At 37.2% G+C, this 15,284-nt stretch overlaps 1 protein-coding gene across 12 annotated transcripts in view; it reads right to left on the minus strand.

The window, feature by feature from the left end:
- The window catches only part of myo6a (myosin VIa), a 136,139-nt gene that overhangs the window by 34,128 nt on the left and 86,727 nt on the right, over window positions 1–15,284 (minus strand). For all 12 annotated transcript variants that reach the window (XM_024290722.2, XM_024290720.2, XM_024290718.2 and 9 more), the window contains exons 21-26: window positions 9,500–9,630; window positions 9,322–9,399; window positions 7,869–7,998; window positions 5,336–5,426; window positions 1,829–1,979; window positions 731–939 (exon numbers count right to left, since the gene is read on the minus strand). In XM_024290722.2, coding sequence (XP_024146490.1) covers window positions 731–939; window positions 1,829–1,979; window positions 5,336–5,426; window positions 7,869–7,998; window positions 9,322–9,399; window positions 9,500–9,630 — 790 coding nt within the window. The remainder of the gene's footprint in view (window positions 1–730; window positions 940–1,828; window positions 1,980–5,335; window positions 5,427–7,868; window positions 7,999–9,321; window positions 9,400–9,499; window positions 9,631–15,284) is intronic.

Below are 15,284 nucleotides of genomic sequence, written 5' to 3' on the forward strand. Positions count from 1 at the left end.
ACACTCACAAACGCACATTCACAGGCGCACACGCACACCCACAGGCGTGCACACACACTCTCAGGCGTGGACGCACATCCCCTCACAGGCGTGTATACAGTCACAGGCGCGCACACACACTCACAGGCACATAAACACAGGCGCACACGCACACTCACAGGCGCGCACACGCACTCAGGCGCGCGCGCACACACTTTCAGGCCCACACACAATCACAGGCGCGCACGCACACTCACAGGCGCACATTCACAGGCGCACACGCACACCCACAGGCACGTATACAGTCACAGGCGCGCACATACACTCACAGGCGCACATTCACAGGCGTGCACATCCCCTCACAGGCGCGTATACACATTCACAGGCGTGCACACACATTCACAGGCACACATTAACAGCCGTGCACACACATTCACAGGCGCGCACATACACTCACAGGCGGGTATTCACACTCACAGGTGCGCACAGTTACAGTTGCTCACACACTCAGCCAGACTGCACAGAGAAATGTCATCAGCTCTGCATTTCTAACTTCAGGGCAAAGGCCGATGCAAATTGTTTTTTAATTTTCTTCAACGATAAACATGTTGACGAGTACGAATCGCGCTTTTAACACTATTGTTGTGTAAATTCTGACTGGGCAGTTTGTTAAGATCCCACCTCCTTGTAAAGAGAAAACTACTTCCTGTAAGCCTCAAAAAGAAACAGACTCCCCTCCTCCTCAACTTACAGTCGCCTATCCTCCTCCTCTTGCTTGCGACGCTGCTCTTCCTCCTCCCTCCTCTTCCTCTCCTTCTCCATCTCCTCCTGGATGCGTCGCAACCGCTCGCGCTCCTCCTCCTCCTTCTTCTTGTTCTGCAGAGCTGTCAGCAGGTGCTCCGACCGGGTCACCAGAGACTTGTACTCGTGGTCGATGTCGATGCGGGACATGATGGTGCTCTGACGAACAAACATGCAGAAGAAAACCTTTGTTAGGAGATTTCTGGGGTTCAAGCCCGACTGTCACGCACTGGGAGTCTCTCTTTGTGATGTTAAATCAGACCGTAAGAAGTGCTGATTTAAGCTAGTCGGGTTAAAATACAAGAGCTTTCCTAATCCTCGCTGTCAGCCTCATTCTCTTGTATCACAGGATTCTTCAAATCCTTCCCTCCGCCTCAAGAAGTCCAACTTTGATGAAATATTCTTGTGATCACAGAGGTTCTCACAGTAACTGAATGTTCACCTGTCATCTGACGGGAACACGCGGGCTGGAGGTGTAAACCTGGGGAGGGAAGCATGTTGCCGTGTCACACCGGATAAATATGCATGAGCATCTGCTTTCACCACAGCCCTTCTCCTTCAACTGTCATTTACTTGACAACAAAATTTGAAAAGGGGGGGGGGTATCTCTGAGAAGGACAAATTTGATGTCAGTGCAAACTTATTAATATAGATCAAAAGCAAATAACTTTACGATAATAAATCGGGGGCCCTGGCGATCCATCAGTTTAAAGGGTAAACGTTCAGAACTATAATTTCTCATGTCAGCTCTTCCATTAAAAAAAAAAATGACTAAACATTAAAAAAAAAGATTATAACCTGGATTTCAAATATTTGAAAGATCCCACACGTCCCAGTTTTGCTATGCAGAGTCTTATTAAAGTACCTGTCAATCAAACTGCTCCAGCATGTGGTTTAATGTCAAGCTGTCAATCACTTTGTCAGAATAATTGGTACTTTTGTCACAACAATGACATTTTCAATCAAAAATACTTCCCCGTCGGCCGTCTCAAGGCAGAAAACGCAGAAAACGAAAGGCATTGCAGGCACAGTGAAGCGGCTTTCCCACCTTTATTTTGATGATCAGGTTGTCAATGGCGACGTCGAGCTCCATGATCTGCTTGCTCATCTCCTGCTTGCCCTCCTTCAGGCCGGCCACCACCTCGTTGAAGCGGGTCATCCGGTTCTTCAAGCTGCGCACCTTGACCAGACCATCAATGCTACAACACAGAGGAGAACACGTGTTTTCAAAGGGGGACGTTTCACCTGAATTGTTGAAGCTGTGTTTGATTCTCACATTTTTTTGCAGTGATCTCAACTTTTTACATCAACATTACAAACACTACAAACACAATGAAAACACTAAATAAAAACAAGAATATATTTTAAACTTTATATAAACCAACTCAGTAATACTTTCTAGAACAGGGGTATTTTACCCTTCTATTGTGGCTCTTTGGTTAAAACAAAATGTTTAAAAAAAAATAAGTAGTGAAGTTTGAAAAGAAAAAGTGAATTAACTTAAATTTTATTCAAGTCATTCACAAACAGTTGAAGGACAAAATGAATCATTCAACAAGGATCCTAACAACGGTAGCCATAATTTTCCATCAATACTTTGTGGTTTATTGACATCATATTGGACTTAATTTCGAGCTTCATTTATATGGAGATAATTTAGGGCCAATATATGAAATCCAAATAAAACTAATTGAATAAAAATATTGGTGCTTGGCCAAAAATGTCCAAAACCTTTTGCTTTTTTAACATAAACATGATTATTTTCATTATCATTATGTTCTATTTTTTTAGGTTTCAAAACTAAAAAATTCAATTTCAAAACTATATCAGTTTCGAATCTTTTTTTCACTTTCAATTCTTTCTATTGGTTTACGAATCTGAAAATTTCACTTTGAAAACTTTCGGCCCCGTTGTGGACAAAAGTTTTCAACAAAGAGTTGAAAGTGAAAAAAAAGTTTTGCCCAAAAAGTTTTTGAAATTGAAATTTTGAGTTTTGAAACCTAAAAAAAACAGAACACTTGAAGCTAAAAATAATTAAAATTGTTTCAGAATACAAAAACATTTTTTTTGGCGAAACACCAATTTTTTTTTTATTCGTTTTATTTTGCTCTCAAATAATATTGGACCCAATTTAGCTCCATACATTTATCACAGCAAATGAATTTATTGTCAGTAAGCACAACCACAATTAAAGCTTAATTAAATTATAATCCACTGGATTATAAAACCCAAATACATTTTGAACAAATTCAAGGAATTAAAGTGTGTCTCCTGGTTTCAATATATGGTAGGGATCACTCAATTAGCTCTGAAGTTAGCTTTTTGGTTAAATTAATGAATTTGTTGCTGAAATGCAGAAACAGTAAAATAAACAGTTTTTGAATCATTGATGACTTTAATAATCATTAAAATCATCTAATAATCATTAAAGATAAAAAAAAATCACTGATGATTGCATTTGCTGCATTGACATGGTCATATGGAAATCTTTTATTTTGAAAGGAAGTCATGCAAAGCTCGGTGAAAAGTTATAAACTATTTCATTTTTGTTTCATGTTTATGCTTTATTTATGCCAAAAAAACTCTCAATAGTTTATTTAAATGTATCACGTCAGTAGCAAAAACATAAATATAGATCAGTATCTTATTTTTCTAAAGGGTGAATGAAGACTTTGTGGCTCCTACTGGGTTTTGGTTGGAGAGAAATCGACCCGAATGGATCTTTAAGGGTTGAAGGTTAAACACTTCTGATTTAGAAAGATGTAAAAACTTGTTTGAATATTTTGCTGAGTCATTCAGTCTTAAAACCATTGTATTTTATTTTAAGCATCATCTCCACACAAACCAGCTTTAGACCAATTAGTTAAAAAATAATTTTGACAACTTTGTCTTAAAATGTGATTTTCTAGACTTATTTGGTCTAGAAATAAGGATAGTTGGCCATTTGTAGCACTTAGAATTGGATATTTTTAAGTTAAAAGTTGTATGTAAATGTACCTTCTTTAATGAAATAAAAATGCTTAATTTAAGATGTTTCAATTACCAGAACAGTATATCTTAAAATTAGTTTTGATTGTTGATTTAAAGATTTATTTTTGTCTTCAAAGTTTAGGACTTATGAAATCCTACCAAAACAAATTCTACTAGTTACATTTGTAGATTTTTTTTCTCTTTTAACAGCAGAAAACATCTTGTTTTCTATATTTTTTAACTTCAGTCATTTCCTCTACAAAACATAAAACCCTCGAGGTTTCAAACTGATTATGTTTGTCTCCATCTCTATAATACCAGAGCTAAAAAGAAAATAAATGTTTTTTTACTTAATTTTGACACAAAAATGACTAGAAATATGGTAATTACAGAAAATGTTTGCTAGAAGTCTTTTGGTTATCCAAAAAGTTTAAATTAAAAGAAATGTAGTGAAACATTTGTTTTGGTGTTTTGGGGATTTCCTTATAATAATGAGGACACTGCGTTTACTTCAAGTCAAAGAATGCATCCAACATTTAAAATTCTGACATTTTAAAGCATTTGAGCAACAAATGTATTTGGTATGCAAACCACCAAAGTTAGATCTGTACATTCTAAACACAGGATTTGATGGTTATTGGATTTGTATTGATTACAAACGCTATTCTCTAACAAAATAAAAGCAACCAACTATTCTTAAAACAAATTCAATGAGAAAAAAGTTCATTGGATGGTTTTAACCTGAGGCTATTCAAAGCAAACCGCGAGGTTTAAGCTTCAAAATGTCATAAAATAAGAACAATATTTAACGTTCCGAGTTATTAACTTAAAGGGAAACTGCAGCCACAGGGACGAACGGCGAGGAGTTTCCTTCCTGATCATTTTTTAACAATGATGCGGCTTTATGTGCTGTTCCTGTAGAGCGTGACGACCCCCTCAATGATGATCTCAGTTGTGGTTATTGTTGGACATAAGTTATGCTGTAATCAATTCGGATCATCGTGGTAGTAAAGCTCTGCAGCATCAACAGGGATGCTCGACAGCCGTTCTTAGCAGCAAACTAACTTTTGACAGCTCCGTTCCCATCTGTCACTTCGCCGTGTTGCTTCACTAAATCTCAATTTCTATCCAAACTCCCCTGGAGTCATCAGCACTCCTCCCAGCCCAGGTAATCACACACCCCACCGCATCAGTACACCTACACAGTCCCACAGTGCGTACGAGTGGACAGCGTCTGCCCTGCAGAGGACACAGGGCCTCTCTTTCATCTCCCTCCTCACCTGCTCCCACCTGTCTGTTTATAATCAGCATATCATACGAAGGAGATGGAGCTGCGAGTGGAAGCAGCTGATCGTCTCCGAGGAGAAATGTGTGTGTGGATGATGTGAAGACGTCAGGAAATGAAGAAGAGGAGGAAAAGACAAAGATGATTGCAAATTACGAGGAGGAGGAGGGTTGTGTGGAGGAGTATATAAGAAATGGAAATGAAAAGTTGAAGGCTACTGGTAAGCAGAAGACCACAAGGTTAGGATGTTAAAGTGGGAACTAAGGGAAGATAATGAAGGAGAGACGAAACGGCACCAACCGAGGTTTGTGTTTCCTCTTACAGAGCCACATCCGGACCGTCTTTTGAATCATGATGCAGGCGCCGGCCCGGTAAATAATCTTGTTTTTCACTGGAAAACAGAACAAAATGTGAGGCTGTAAATAGAAAAAAAATAGGAGCAAGATTAAACAATTTAGGTTTGAAGAATGCAAAAGTTGTGCTCAGCTTTTGGCTCCTCACATGTTTTATTGATGATCTGAAAAGCTCTAGTTTGGCTAATTCAGACCTCCTCCCTGCCCAGCTATCATTTATATCTCCCTCCCACCTCCTTCTGACAACACAGATGATTTTTCTGTCCCGCCACTGAAGCAACTTTGAATTGAAAGGAGAAAATTAAAGCGTGGATTGGAGGAGGGGCGGGAGAAGAAACGAAGCGTGAAAGATAAATAGCGACAGGAATCGATAACATCTCTACTCGCTGCCAAACTCATTTCATCTGGTTATGACCTCAGAATATCTAACCTCTCCACCATCAATAACACCATGATGAATTGATGACATTTACTGAGCTAAGAGGAAACTGGCGGATTCAGAGGAAGGACATTCAAAATATTGTGGACCTGCACCTGGAAAGTGACATGTTTTCTACCTGGTTTGGAGAAGTTTTTAATCTGCTCTTCGTCCAGGTATTTAAATGCATTTTTTTCATCATTGCTTAATTTAAAATAGTGCTGCCACATTCAATTACTTTAATACTCGACTAATCACAGATTATTTTTCCGATTAGTCGACTAATCGGAAACCATCATTAGATTTAAACTAGCTAAAAATAACGACAATGAAGATGATAGTTGATTAAACCTTTAATAAATCGTGCATCTTCTTTCCTTCATTTATTTCTGGTATTAAAACTAGATTAAATCAAATGAGGTCGGCATCTGAAATGAAGGTGTTGTCATGGTACCAGAGCCATTCTAGAACTTCCTGTGACATCACTACTGACCCGGATTAAGACTACTGTCGAAGACAATGATAAAGAAACGACTAATTGACTATTAAATTAGCTGTCGACTATTTCAATAGTAGATTAGATTAGATCATTGCAGCTCTAATTTAAAATCATTTAAAATTGTCATTTATTTTTACATTTTTTGTGCTGCAACCTATTTGCATAAAAACACACAAAAAAGGTTAAGAAGAAGATAATAAAAAAAATAAACGTAGGTACTCGTCTATGACATATAAAATAAGGGCAGATTTTGTTTAAGGGAATTAAAAAAATTAAAATTTTGGAAGAGTTTAACAATAGAGGAGATATTAGAAAAAAAATATGATCACGCAATTTCTTTTTAAAAAAACCCCAAAATCTTTGTCTTTTTTTTCTAGAATGACTTCTGCAGAGCAGCAGGGGGTTGAAATTCGGCTCTTGAGTTGTAGGGGGGGCTGTTGGCATGGAGCAACCCCGCCCCCCTTCCCATCCCTGAAAGTTCTTGTTTAAAGCAGGAAGCTTGTAGCGTATTTTCTATGTAAAAAATGAAATCTTTTTTTTTTAACAACATTTTTCTTCAGCTCCTGATTCACTTCAACAATTTGAATAAAGAAATACTCAGAAATGTGAATTTAATCTTCATTTCCTCTTATATGTGTCCTCCATCATCAGAAAAATGCCACAAGATGTTAAAAATACCAAAAACAATTTTTTTTTATGGAACGCCACATTTTCAGATATTATTGAAGTAGCCGTAGAGCCATTTGTGTTTCACTTGCATTACACAAACTAGCTAAAAACTGAAAGGCAACATTATTTCCTTTGTATTTTATTCCCTCCCTTGTTAGAATATCTTAAAATTCCTAACCCACATTTACTCCCTTCTTATCTCAAACCTGACCATCATTCAGAGTAGCACAGATACACACTGCAGCATGTTATGACAGTCGTAATGTGATTGATTTATGTATATAATTCTCCTATCGCAGCTTAATTTGATTAATTAGAAAGTGTTTAACTCTTGGCCTAAATATTTGGCTGCACAGGCGAGTTTGGATGACGATGTGTCATAGCTAAAGATTATTTGATTTGGGGTGATATAATCTTTCCAGGGATACCCCTCAATTACCCTTAATTAAACTTTAAATGAAAAGTCTGTGATTGTTGTGGGAATTCAGAAACTCCCTAAAGAAATTTAAATCCAGGTTTTACTAAACCGATTCTTGGATTTTTTGGGGGGGGTTGTTTGAGCTTAGAGCTCATGAGGGATTGCTCTGAAACTAGCAAAGCTAGACAGCAGAAGAAGAACGCACAAAAAAAAAAAAAAATCTATTGAGCATTATTTATTCAGCCTGAAATGCAGTCCCAGCGGTTACCATGGTTTCAGGCAGTATAGGAGAAAAAACAAGCAAGAAATCGTGAGGGGCCAAGAAAATTTGTGATAAACAAACCATGAAAAAATATTGTTTTTGGTAAATGTAATAAGCAACTAAATAACAAACTTTCATTAGACTGTTCTGATCCTTTTTTTTCCCTCTGCTGCAGCATGAGCTTCCCGTGTCGGTGAGACGGCGTGCTGCTTACACTTAATGACGGACAGAGCGCACCACTGGACCTTCTTCCAGCGGCTGTGGATGAGCCACTTGTTGACCTTCTTCACCAGCTCTGCCAGGTGATCCGGGTCAGACTTCATGATCTGGTCAAACTCTGCAAACTGAGCACAGGATGAGAGCAGTGAATGCAGCAAAACTCCATCTGGAACCCAAGAATAGTTCACGTTTAGTTCTTGCAAGACATAAAAGCTTATAAATGTGCCAGGTTCACCTTGGTTATTTAAAAATCATCCACTTCCCGTCATATTTTCAATTAAAAAAACAGGAACTGTTGCAGTGATCTCTCCTCTTCTAAGTCACAGTTTCCATTAAAAGGGGGATACCATAAAAAATCTATTTTTTGAGCTTTTAAGTGCATTATACTGTTCAATCATCACTATAAAAAAAACCCAAATTGGTATTTTGTTCCTTTCATGCATTTCTAAGTTATCCTCTGAAATCTGCGAATCTTAACCAAAATGAATCCATTAGCCATCAAAAATCTGTCTGTGTCAAATTTGGGGCATTAACAAACGAGCTGCACTGTATGCTGGCCGACATCAATATTTAAAAATAAAAAATAAAAGTAAAATATGTCCCTTCATTTTTTCGTGGCTGATACGCCGGCTCTAGGACGACGTCATGAAGTGGGCGGCACCCTCAGGGAGCGAAAGGCGGAGCCTCAGAGATCGAGTTGTTTTACTTCTGGGTATAAATGAATTAATAACTCATATTTAATAAATTTTTTTTTTTAGTTTTCCAAAGGTAATATATGATCATTTACATGTATGTAATTTACTCTGAAAGACTTAAGAAAATCTCAGTATGGCCCCTTTAAATGCTCAAACCTGAAGAGGACACAACTGCACTTCCTGTTTACATTGTTTATCATATCTAAAATAGATCACGAGTACTCTTAAATGTGAAAAGGTTCAAAAGGGGAGAACAAATATAAACTCCAGCTATCAATAAGAGTTATTCTTAAAATTAAAATCAGAAGAAAAATTTATAAAAGTATAAACAATACACATTCAACAAACACGAAATAAAAAGAAAAATTCATACATTTTGGCAGCTAAAATTCCAGACTAAAACTATTGAGGGTTTTATTATGAGAAGAAAAACTTTTGCTTAAAATTGAGAGTATTTATATTATGTGGCAGAAAGACGATACTGGCAGCACAGGACTTTATTTAAAAGGTGTTGGCAGTTGTTTACTGAAGTCTTCTGCAACAAACACATAAAGTTCCCTCATTCATCCAACTCAAATGTGATGAATTATTGATCTGGTCGCACCATGAAAACCCACCTTCTGTTGTCTCAGGTTTTCTTGTAAATCTCACCTCACCTCTGCAGCCAAAATGACTAATGCACTTACCTCTGGATCCATTATGTTCCTTTCAGTGAACAATGCTTCTATTAAGCTGCCTTTCAAAGAGTCTCACCTTGCCTGGGCGGAAAAACACTCTGGTCAAGCCGAATTTGAAGTCGTTCTCATCTAGTCCCAGGGCTTTAAACAAAGCCTGCAATGCAGACACACAAAAAAAAAAAGTGTGTGGAACTACAGTAGTGACAATAGTGTTGTAAGACTTCCAGTTCGACGGTGAGACTCAAAGGACTAACCTTACAGAAGAGGCGTGGGTCAAGGCGGGTGAGTTTGGGTGGCATATACTTCTGGTACATGTTGTAGAGCTCGTGGAAGGGCGCTCTGGAGGGGAAGCCGCCCTGCATCAAGTCCAGCACCGACACCATACCTTTAAAAGTTAAAAAAATAAAAATAAAACAATGCTAAAGACCCAACCGCATAGGCTGCATTCAAGTAGGACACAGAGGGTGAAAAATTAAAGGTTACATTTTAGACATGTTTGCCACTACAGCAAAGTTCAAGTTCAAAATTCATTCCTCCACCTGTAGGGGGCAGTAGTGTGCCAAACAATTTGGATTCTGATGAAAATAAAACAAGTGGAAGAAATCACTATGATGCACAGAATTTTTTTAATGGAGTGTTTTCGTTGTTTGTTTGTTGTGTTTTAACAGCACATCAAGTTCTGCGTCCTGATTGGGTGTAGAGCTTGTCAATCGATCTGTTTATCACGATCAGATCTTCATTTTTATTTTATAAAACTGGCCTTTTTTTCAACCAATGTTTGAACTTAAAGAGTTTAAACGAAAGATAAAAGTGTGACAATTTTTAACTTTAAAACATTTGTAAACCTTTTAAGCTTTTTCTGTCCTTTGGTTGTTTGAGGGTTTATTTTTTTAAATGTTTGTGTTGTTTTTTTTTTTTTCTGAAATGTTTGTGTTTCTCAAATTGACATTTAGCTACTTCTTTCAAAATGACAACCACTATATTTATGAAGTGTGCCCCGTGGAAATACTATAAGATTTAATCTAAGTTATATTGATGATAAATACTTGAAATTTTATATCTTCAGAAGTACATTTGCCACCAACGGGAAAATAATTCTGGTTCCTTCAATAATTACTTAAAGAAAAGTGTGTTTTTGATGTCTGACATGATCTTGTAGCATTTTTCTGATAATGAAGGACATATATAAAGAAAATGAAGCTTATTTCTGAGTATTCCTTTACTGAAAACAGGAGGAGACAAGAAAAAAATGCAGTTTGAAGAAGATTGTAGTTGTGACGTAGAAAATACGCCGGTGGGTCACAAAATTGCTGCTCTGCTCCATTCTGATTCATCCACTTGTTGAAGACATTTTTTTGTATTGGTCATGTTTGGTTGGCTGTGTGAGGGGCTGTAAGCCAGTGGGAGAAAGTGTAAACCCAGAGCTCAGTTATGGGCGATGGGAAGGGAGGCGGGGTTGCTCCACACCAACAATTCTGCTCACAACTCAAAAGCAAATTTCAAATGAAAACAACTGTTTTTTTTATTTTATTTTATTTTGTCAAAGAAAAATATACTTTTCAAAATAAGAGACTAACTTTATGGGCCAAAAGAAAAACTATATTCAACTTGATTAATGTTTTTAATTTCATCTAATTAGTAAATATAACATGCAAATGTAAAAGGTTTCTTACTTTTAGATAAGTCTTAAACCCCTTAGTGCCTGTTGTCGCAAATATGCGACAAACCACTTCGGCTCCAAAATTACCTATAAGTAGCATCAACACAAAAGCAAAAACATGCGTTTTTTTTCATAGCTCAAAATAAATGTAAGCTTCAAGGGGTTAAAAAAATGTAATGTTTAATGCATGAATTGATAGATTATCACAGTAAAAAGCCTGAGCCTTTTTTTTACTGATATTATCGGTTTAATTTTGCTAATATTTTCCTCTGAACCTGCTGAACCAGTTGGGTGCTAGTTTTATTTTCTCATTGGTAGCTGGAGGATTGTTGCTTGGAGCTAAAACACTGAGCAAACATGAAGCTTTCTTGTTGATCAGAAGTACGTCTTTGCTTCTGCATTGTCTCCTCTAAGGAATTCTCCCCGACTCGGGCTCACAGCGGAGCTTTAAACCTTTGAAGATACTTTGTATTCATGATTTTACGAGCTGATGTGTTGGGCTGCATTAACGTGTTTGTACTGCCGGTGGAGTAACACCTAAAGACATGTTCCTTCCTGAATTTACTCCATTTCTCCAGGGGTCCTGAGGAGTTTAAATGCAAAGCTCAGGAAACAAAATTCTTTACACGCAGAACAGACACGAATGAGCGACTGCAGCTTTACTTCACAACATGTCCACTGATGCGTATCTGCAGTTATTTTTAAAGGTCGGCGTATGTGCATCCCCCCAGCACAGAGGTGGAAACAGAACATTTACTGCACACAGACATGCAGGACAGATCAACAGTTTGTCTCCACACCAAGATAGGAAACAAAAACTGCGACTCCATGTAGTGCAAAAATAACTTTTCAAAATAAAAGCAAACACGTTAGTTGATTTTTTATAATTGTGAAGTTGTGAGTATTGTCAGTATTTTCTTAAAAACGAGGTTTTAGATCGACAGAAGGACAGTGCTCTCGTTGAAAGGCGACATTCAGCTGTCTGAGCAGAGCTAAAGCTTACTGCTGTTTGACTGACGGTTGGCACTCTAATAATACATTTTAAATGATCGCTGAAGCACACAAACTGTAGCAGATATTTCTGCTGGTGGCTACAAGGGAGAGTGCAGTGACATTTCCCACTGCTCAATCTACAACTCAATCACCTGACAACTTGACATGTGTCGTCACGTGGTCCACATACTTCTATTTTTTAAATAAGAAATGTAGAAAAAAAATCTTTCTCTGCCTTTTTTGTTTGATGTATTCTCGGGATGTTCAACTTTTGTGTAAATCTTAGTACAAGTAAAAATTAATAAAATGAATATCAGAAAGCTACAATGTCACTTGGGTCCTGTATTTTCATTAAAAAGATTCAGGTGACTCGGAGAGTGAGCTCTCCCTGTTGAATGAAAATGATGAATATGTAATGTCCTGCTCTTATCTTGTCAAAAAGTACAGTTTTTCCCCCTTCCTGTGTCTGTAATCCACAGAGACTTTCTGACAAGTGACAGACAGGTTTAGGCTCTTTACACTCACTTACTGTGGACTGAGTGAAGACAAAAATAATAGGGAATAATTCAGTGTTTGTTTTTCAGATTTAAATGTTTACTTTTAGGTACTAAAAAGTGTGTTTTTTAGCACGTAAAAACGTAATCACACTTTCAGCGGTGACAGCAATCTTGAATCAAAATATTCAGCTCGTTCAGGACATTGATGCTTGAACTTTTGGTATTCATAAAACTTTAACGTTTTTGAAATATTAAGCAAAATATGCCCCATAGGAAATGAATGAGAAAGTCTTCAAAAACCATATTTTAAGTAAATTAGCAACAATCCTTTAAATATATTCATGGTCTATGTGTTCCTCTTCTATAGTCATTTAAAAAAATTGTCATTGAGCTGTTACATTTGGGTAATTTATCATCTACTGGGGTTTAATTTAGAGTTTAGCTTCTATTTTAGCAACAGGCTAACAATTTTGACTAATTTAGTTTACTGAGGAATTTTAGGCTATTTTGGAGTTTAGCTAGTATTTAAACAATGTGTTATCTTTTTTGGCTGATTTGACATCTAATGGGTTTTTTCATGCTAATTTGGGGTTTAGCTATTATTTTAGCAAGATGAAAATGTTTTGGGCTAATTCTTTATCTACTGGAGTTTTTAGGCCAGTATAGAGTTTAGCTTCTATTTTAGCAACAGGCTGACTTTTTTTACCAATTTAATCTACTGGGGAATGTTAAGTTATTTTGGAGCTAGTATTTAAGCAACATTTTGGCTAACCTGCCATCTATTGAGGTTTTTTGGGCTAATTTGGAGTTTAGATCATATTTAAGCAACGCGCTAAATATTTTTGCAAAATTGGAACAGATTGAGGATTTTTAGGCAATTTTACAACAAATTTTCAGAAATTTAGGGCAACTTCAGCGCTCTTTTATGGTTCTTTAGCGAAATTTAAAGTTTTAGAAAATTGGACATTGTGCATTTTCAGCAAATCCCTTCAGCAATTTTCTGCAAAAAACTTCAGCATCTTCAGCGATTTTTTTCAGCAGAAAGCATTCACAGTAGCCTTATCGCAGGTAATGCAACTTTTCTAATTAACAGTTTATCATTAGCAGCAGCGACTTGTATGCTTTTTTTATGGGGGTCAGATTCATGCGACCTTTTCACTGTGCTGCCTGGCTTTTAAACGACACACTGTGAAGCTGTTTTGTAAAGACAATGACCATCCGGTTCATGAGAGAAATAATAACAGTAATCCAGTGGATTGAAAGCCAAGTGCTGGGCTGTGAGTTTGTCCAAGCCATCCAACATGCAGGATTTTTTTATTTTTAAGGACAGATCCGTTTACAGCAAACTTGCAGCTGAAAAAGAGAATGACTGCAGAAGTACATGAATTAATCTTCTGTAATTAAGAGAGTTCATTTCAGTCAAAAGGTTTAGCGCCTATAGTCTTAATTAAAAGACAACATTAAAAAACACTCATCTAATGAGCTCTTTAGGGTTTGTTGTTATTTGGTAATAATTGCTCACAGGATGTAATGATTTAAAACTTTCACCAATTTTGAACAAACGAAGGCAAGCATCGGTGCCGATGTGTTATTTTGTGCTTCATCAGCGAAAACAGCTTCCACTGGTTACACTATAAATGAACATGTTTTAAGAGCCTTCTCCCTTTCTGATGATGTAAGGCATGTATAAAGATAATTACATTTCTGAGCATCTCTTTACTCAAAATTTTTACTCAAAAAGCTTGTAGGTTGTAGATGTATAAGCTACTACAGCAAGCCCAAGTCTTCCTTCTCCACTCCATTCTGATGCATCCCCTTGTAGACAAACAGATCCCTGAAATTCTTTGTTTTTCTTGTCTGAGGCTGAATCTGGATCGAAACTGTACTTGCTCGCCATTTTTATTGCACCAGTAATGTTAGGATGGGTGGGATTTGAAGAGAGAGTGGGAGCAGGTTTTTTGAGGAAAAAAAACATGTTCACAAGGAGAAAAGTCGCTTTCAAGCGAAGTGGGCAGATGCTTACTTTGTCACTTTGATGGGCTGGTTAAAGTCATGAGCCTGATTTGCAAGCAGGCAAATGCAATGCTCAAAGAATTAAGCATTGCATAAAAATTATGACAAAAATTTACCGGCAAGGAGCCTAACAATAAGCTCCAACAACAATGTTCACAAAAATGTCAAAATCTAGCGAAGACGTGACAGAAGCTAGCTACATTGTGGCTGTGGAAATGGCCCGGTGTTGTGCCAAGGCACGTTCCCCCTGCCAGAATGTTTCCCCGCTCTCAGGCATCGTTGATTTGTTTCCTAATGCTCATATTTTGTCCCTAACAGTATTAAAAGAAGGTAGATGATTATCTCATACTTTATTCTGGGGATTTGGGGAGTCTGATGTCATATTTGAATTTTTTTCCCCACATTTTCTACGAGAAACAACGAAGGGGGGCACAGATTCTGTCAGGTCGTAGCTGATCCAGCCAGCCAGAATCTGTGCCCCCGAAAAATGTGATGTAGAGGCAACAACTTTTTATTAATTATTCAATGTTACATGCTTCTATTGCAAAGTCACTCTCACAATTTGCATTTCTTATCTTAAATTAGCCAAACAAAGATTATTTTTTAACACAAAAAGCTGTTTTATTTAGAATATGTGGAAAAATGTGAAAATATGACAATAAACACATCAAAGCCCCAGAATTAAGTCTATTATAATCATCCACCTTATTTTAACCATTTTTGGGACAAAATATGAGTGTTATGAAACAAATCAACGATGCAAGAAAGTGGGATAATAAATTCTGGCAGGAGGAATGTACCTTGGCACGACACCGGTATAGAGAGAAAGCCCCTTCAGTGACGGGGAGTTTGTAAAATAATGTCTGCTGAAAGCAG

The sequence above is a fragment of the Oryzias melastigma genome, linkage group LG24, assembly GCF_002922805.2.
Source record: "Oryzias melastigma strain HK-1 linkage group LG24, ASM292280v2, whole genome shotgun sequence".
Taxonomy (NCBI): domain Eukaryota; kingdom Metazoa; phylum Chordata; class Actinopteri; order Beloniformes; family Adrianichthyidae; genus Oryzias; species Oryzias melastigma.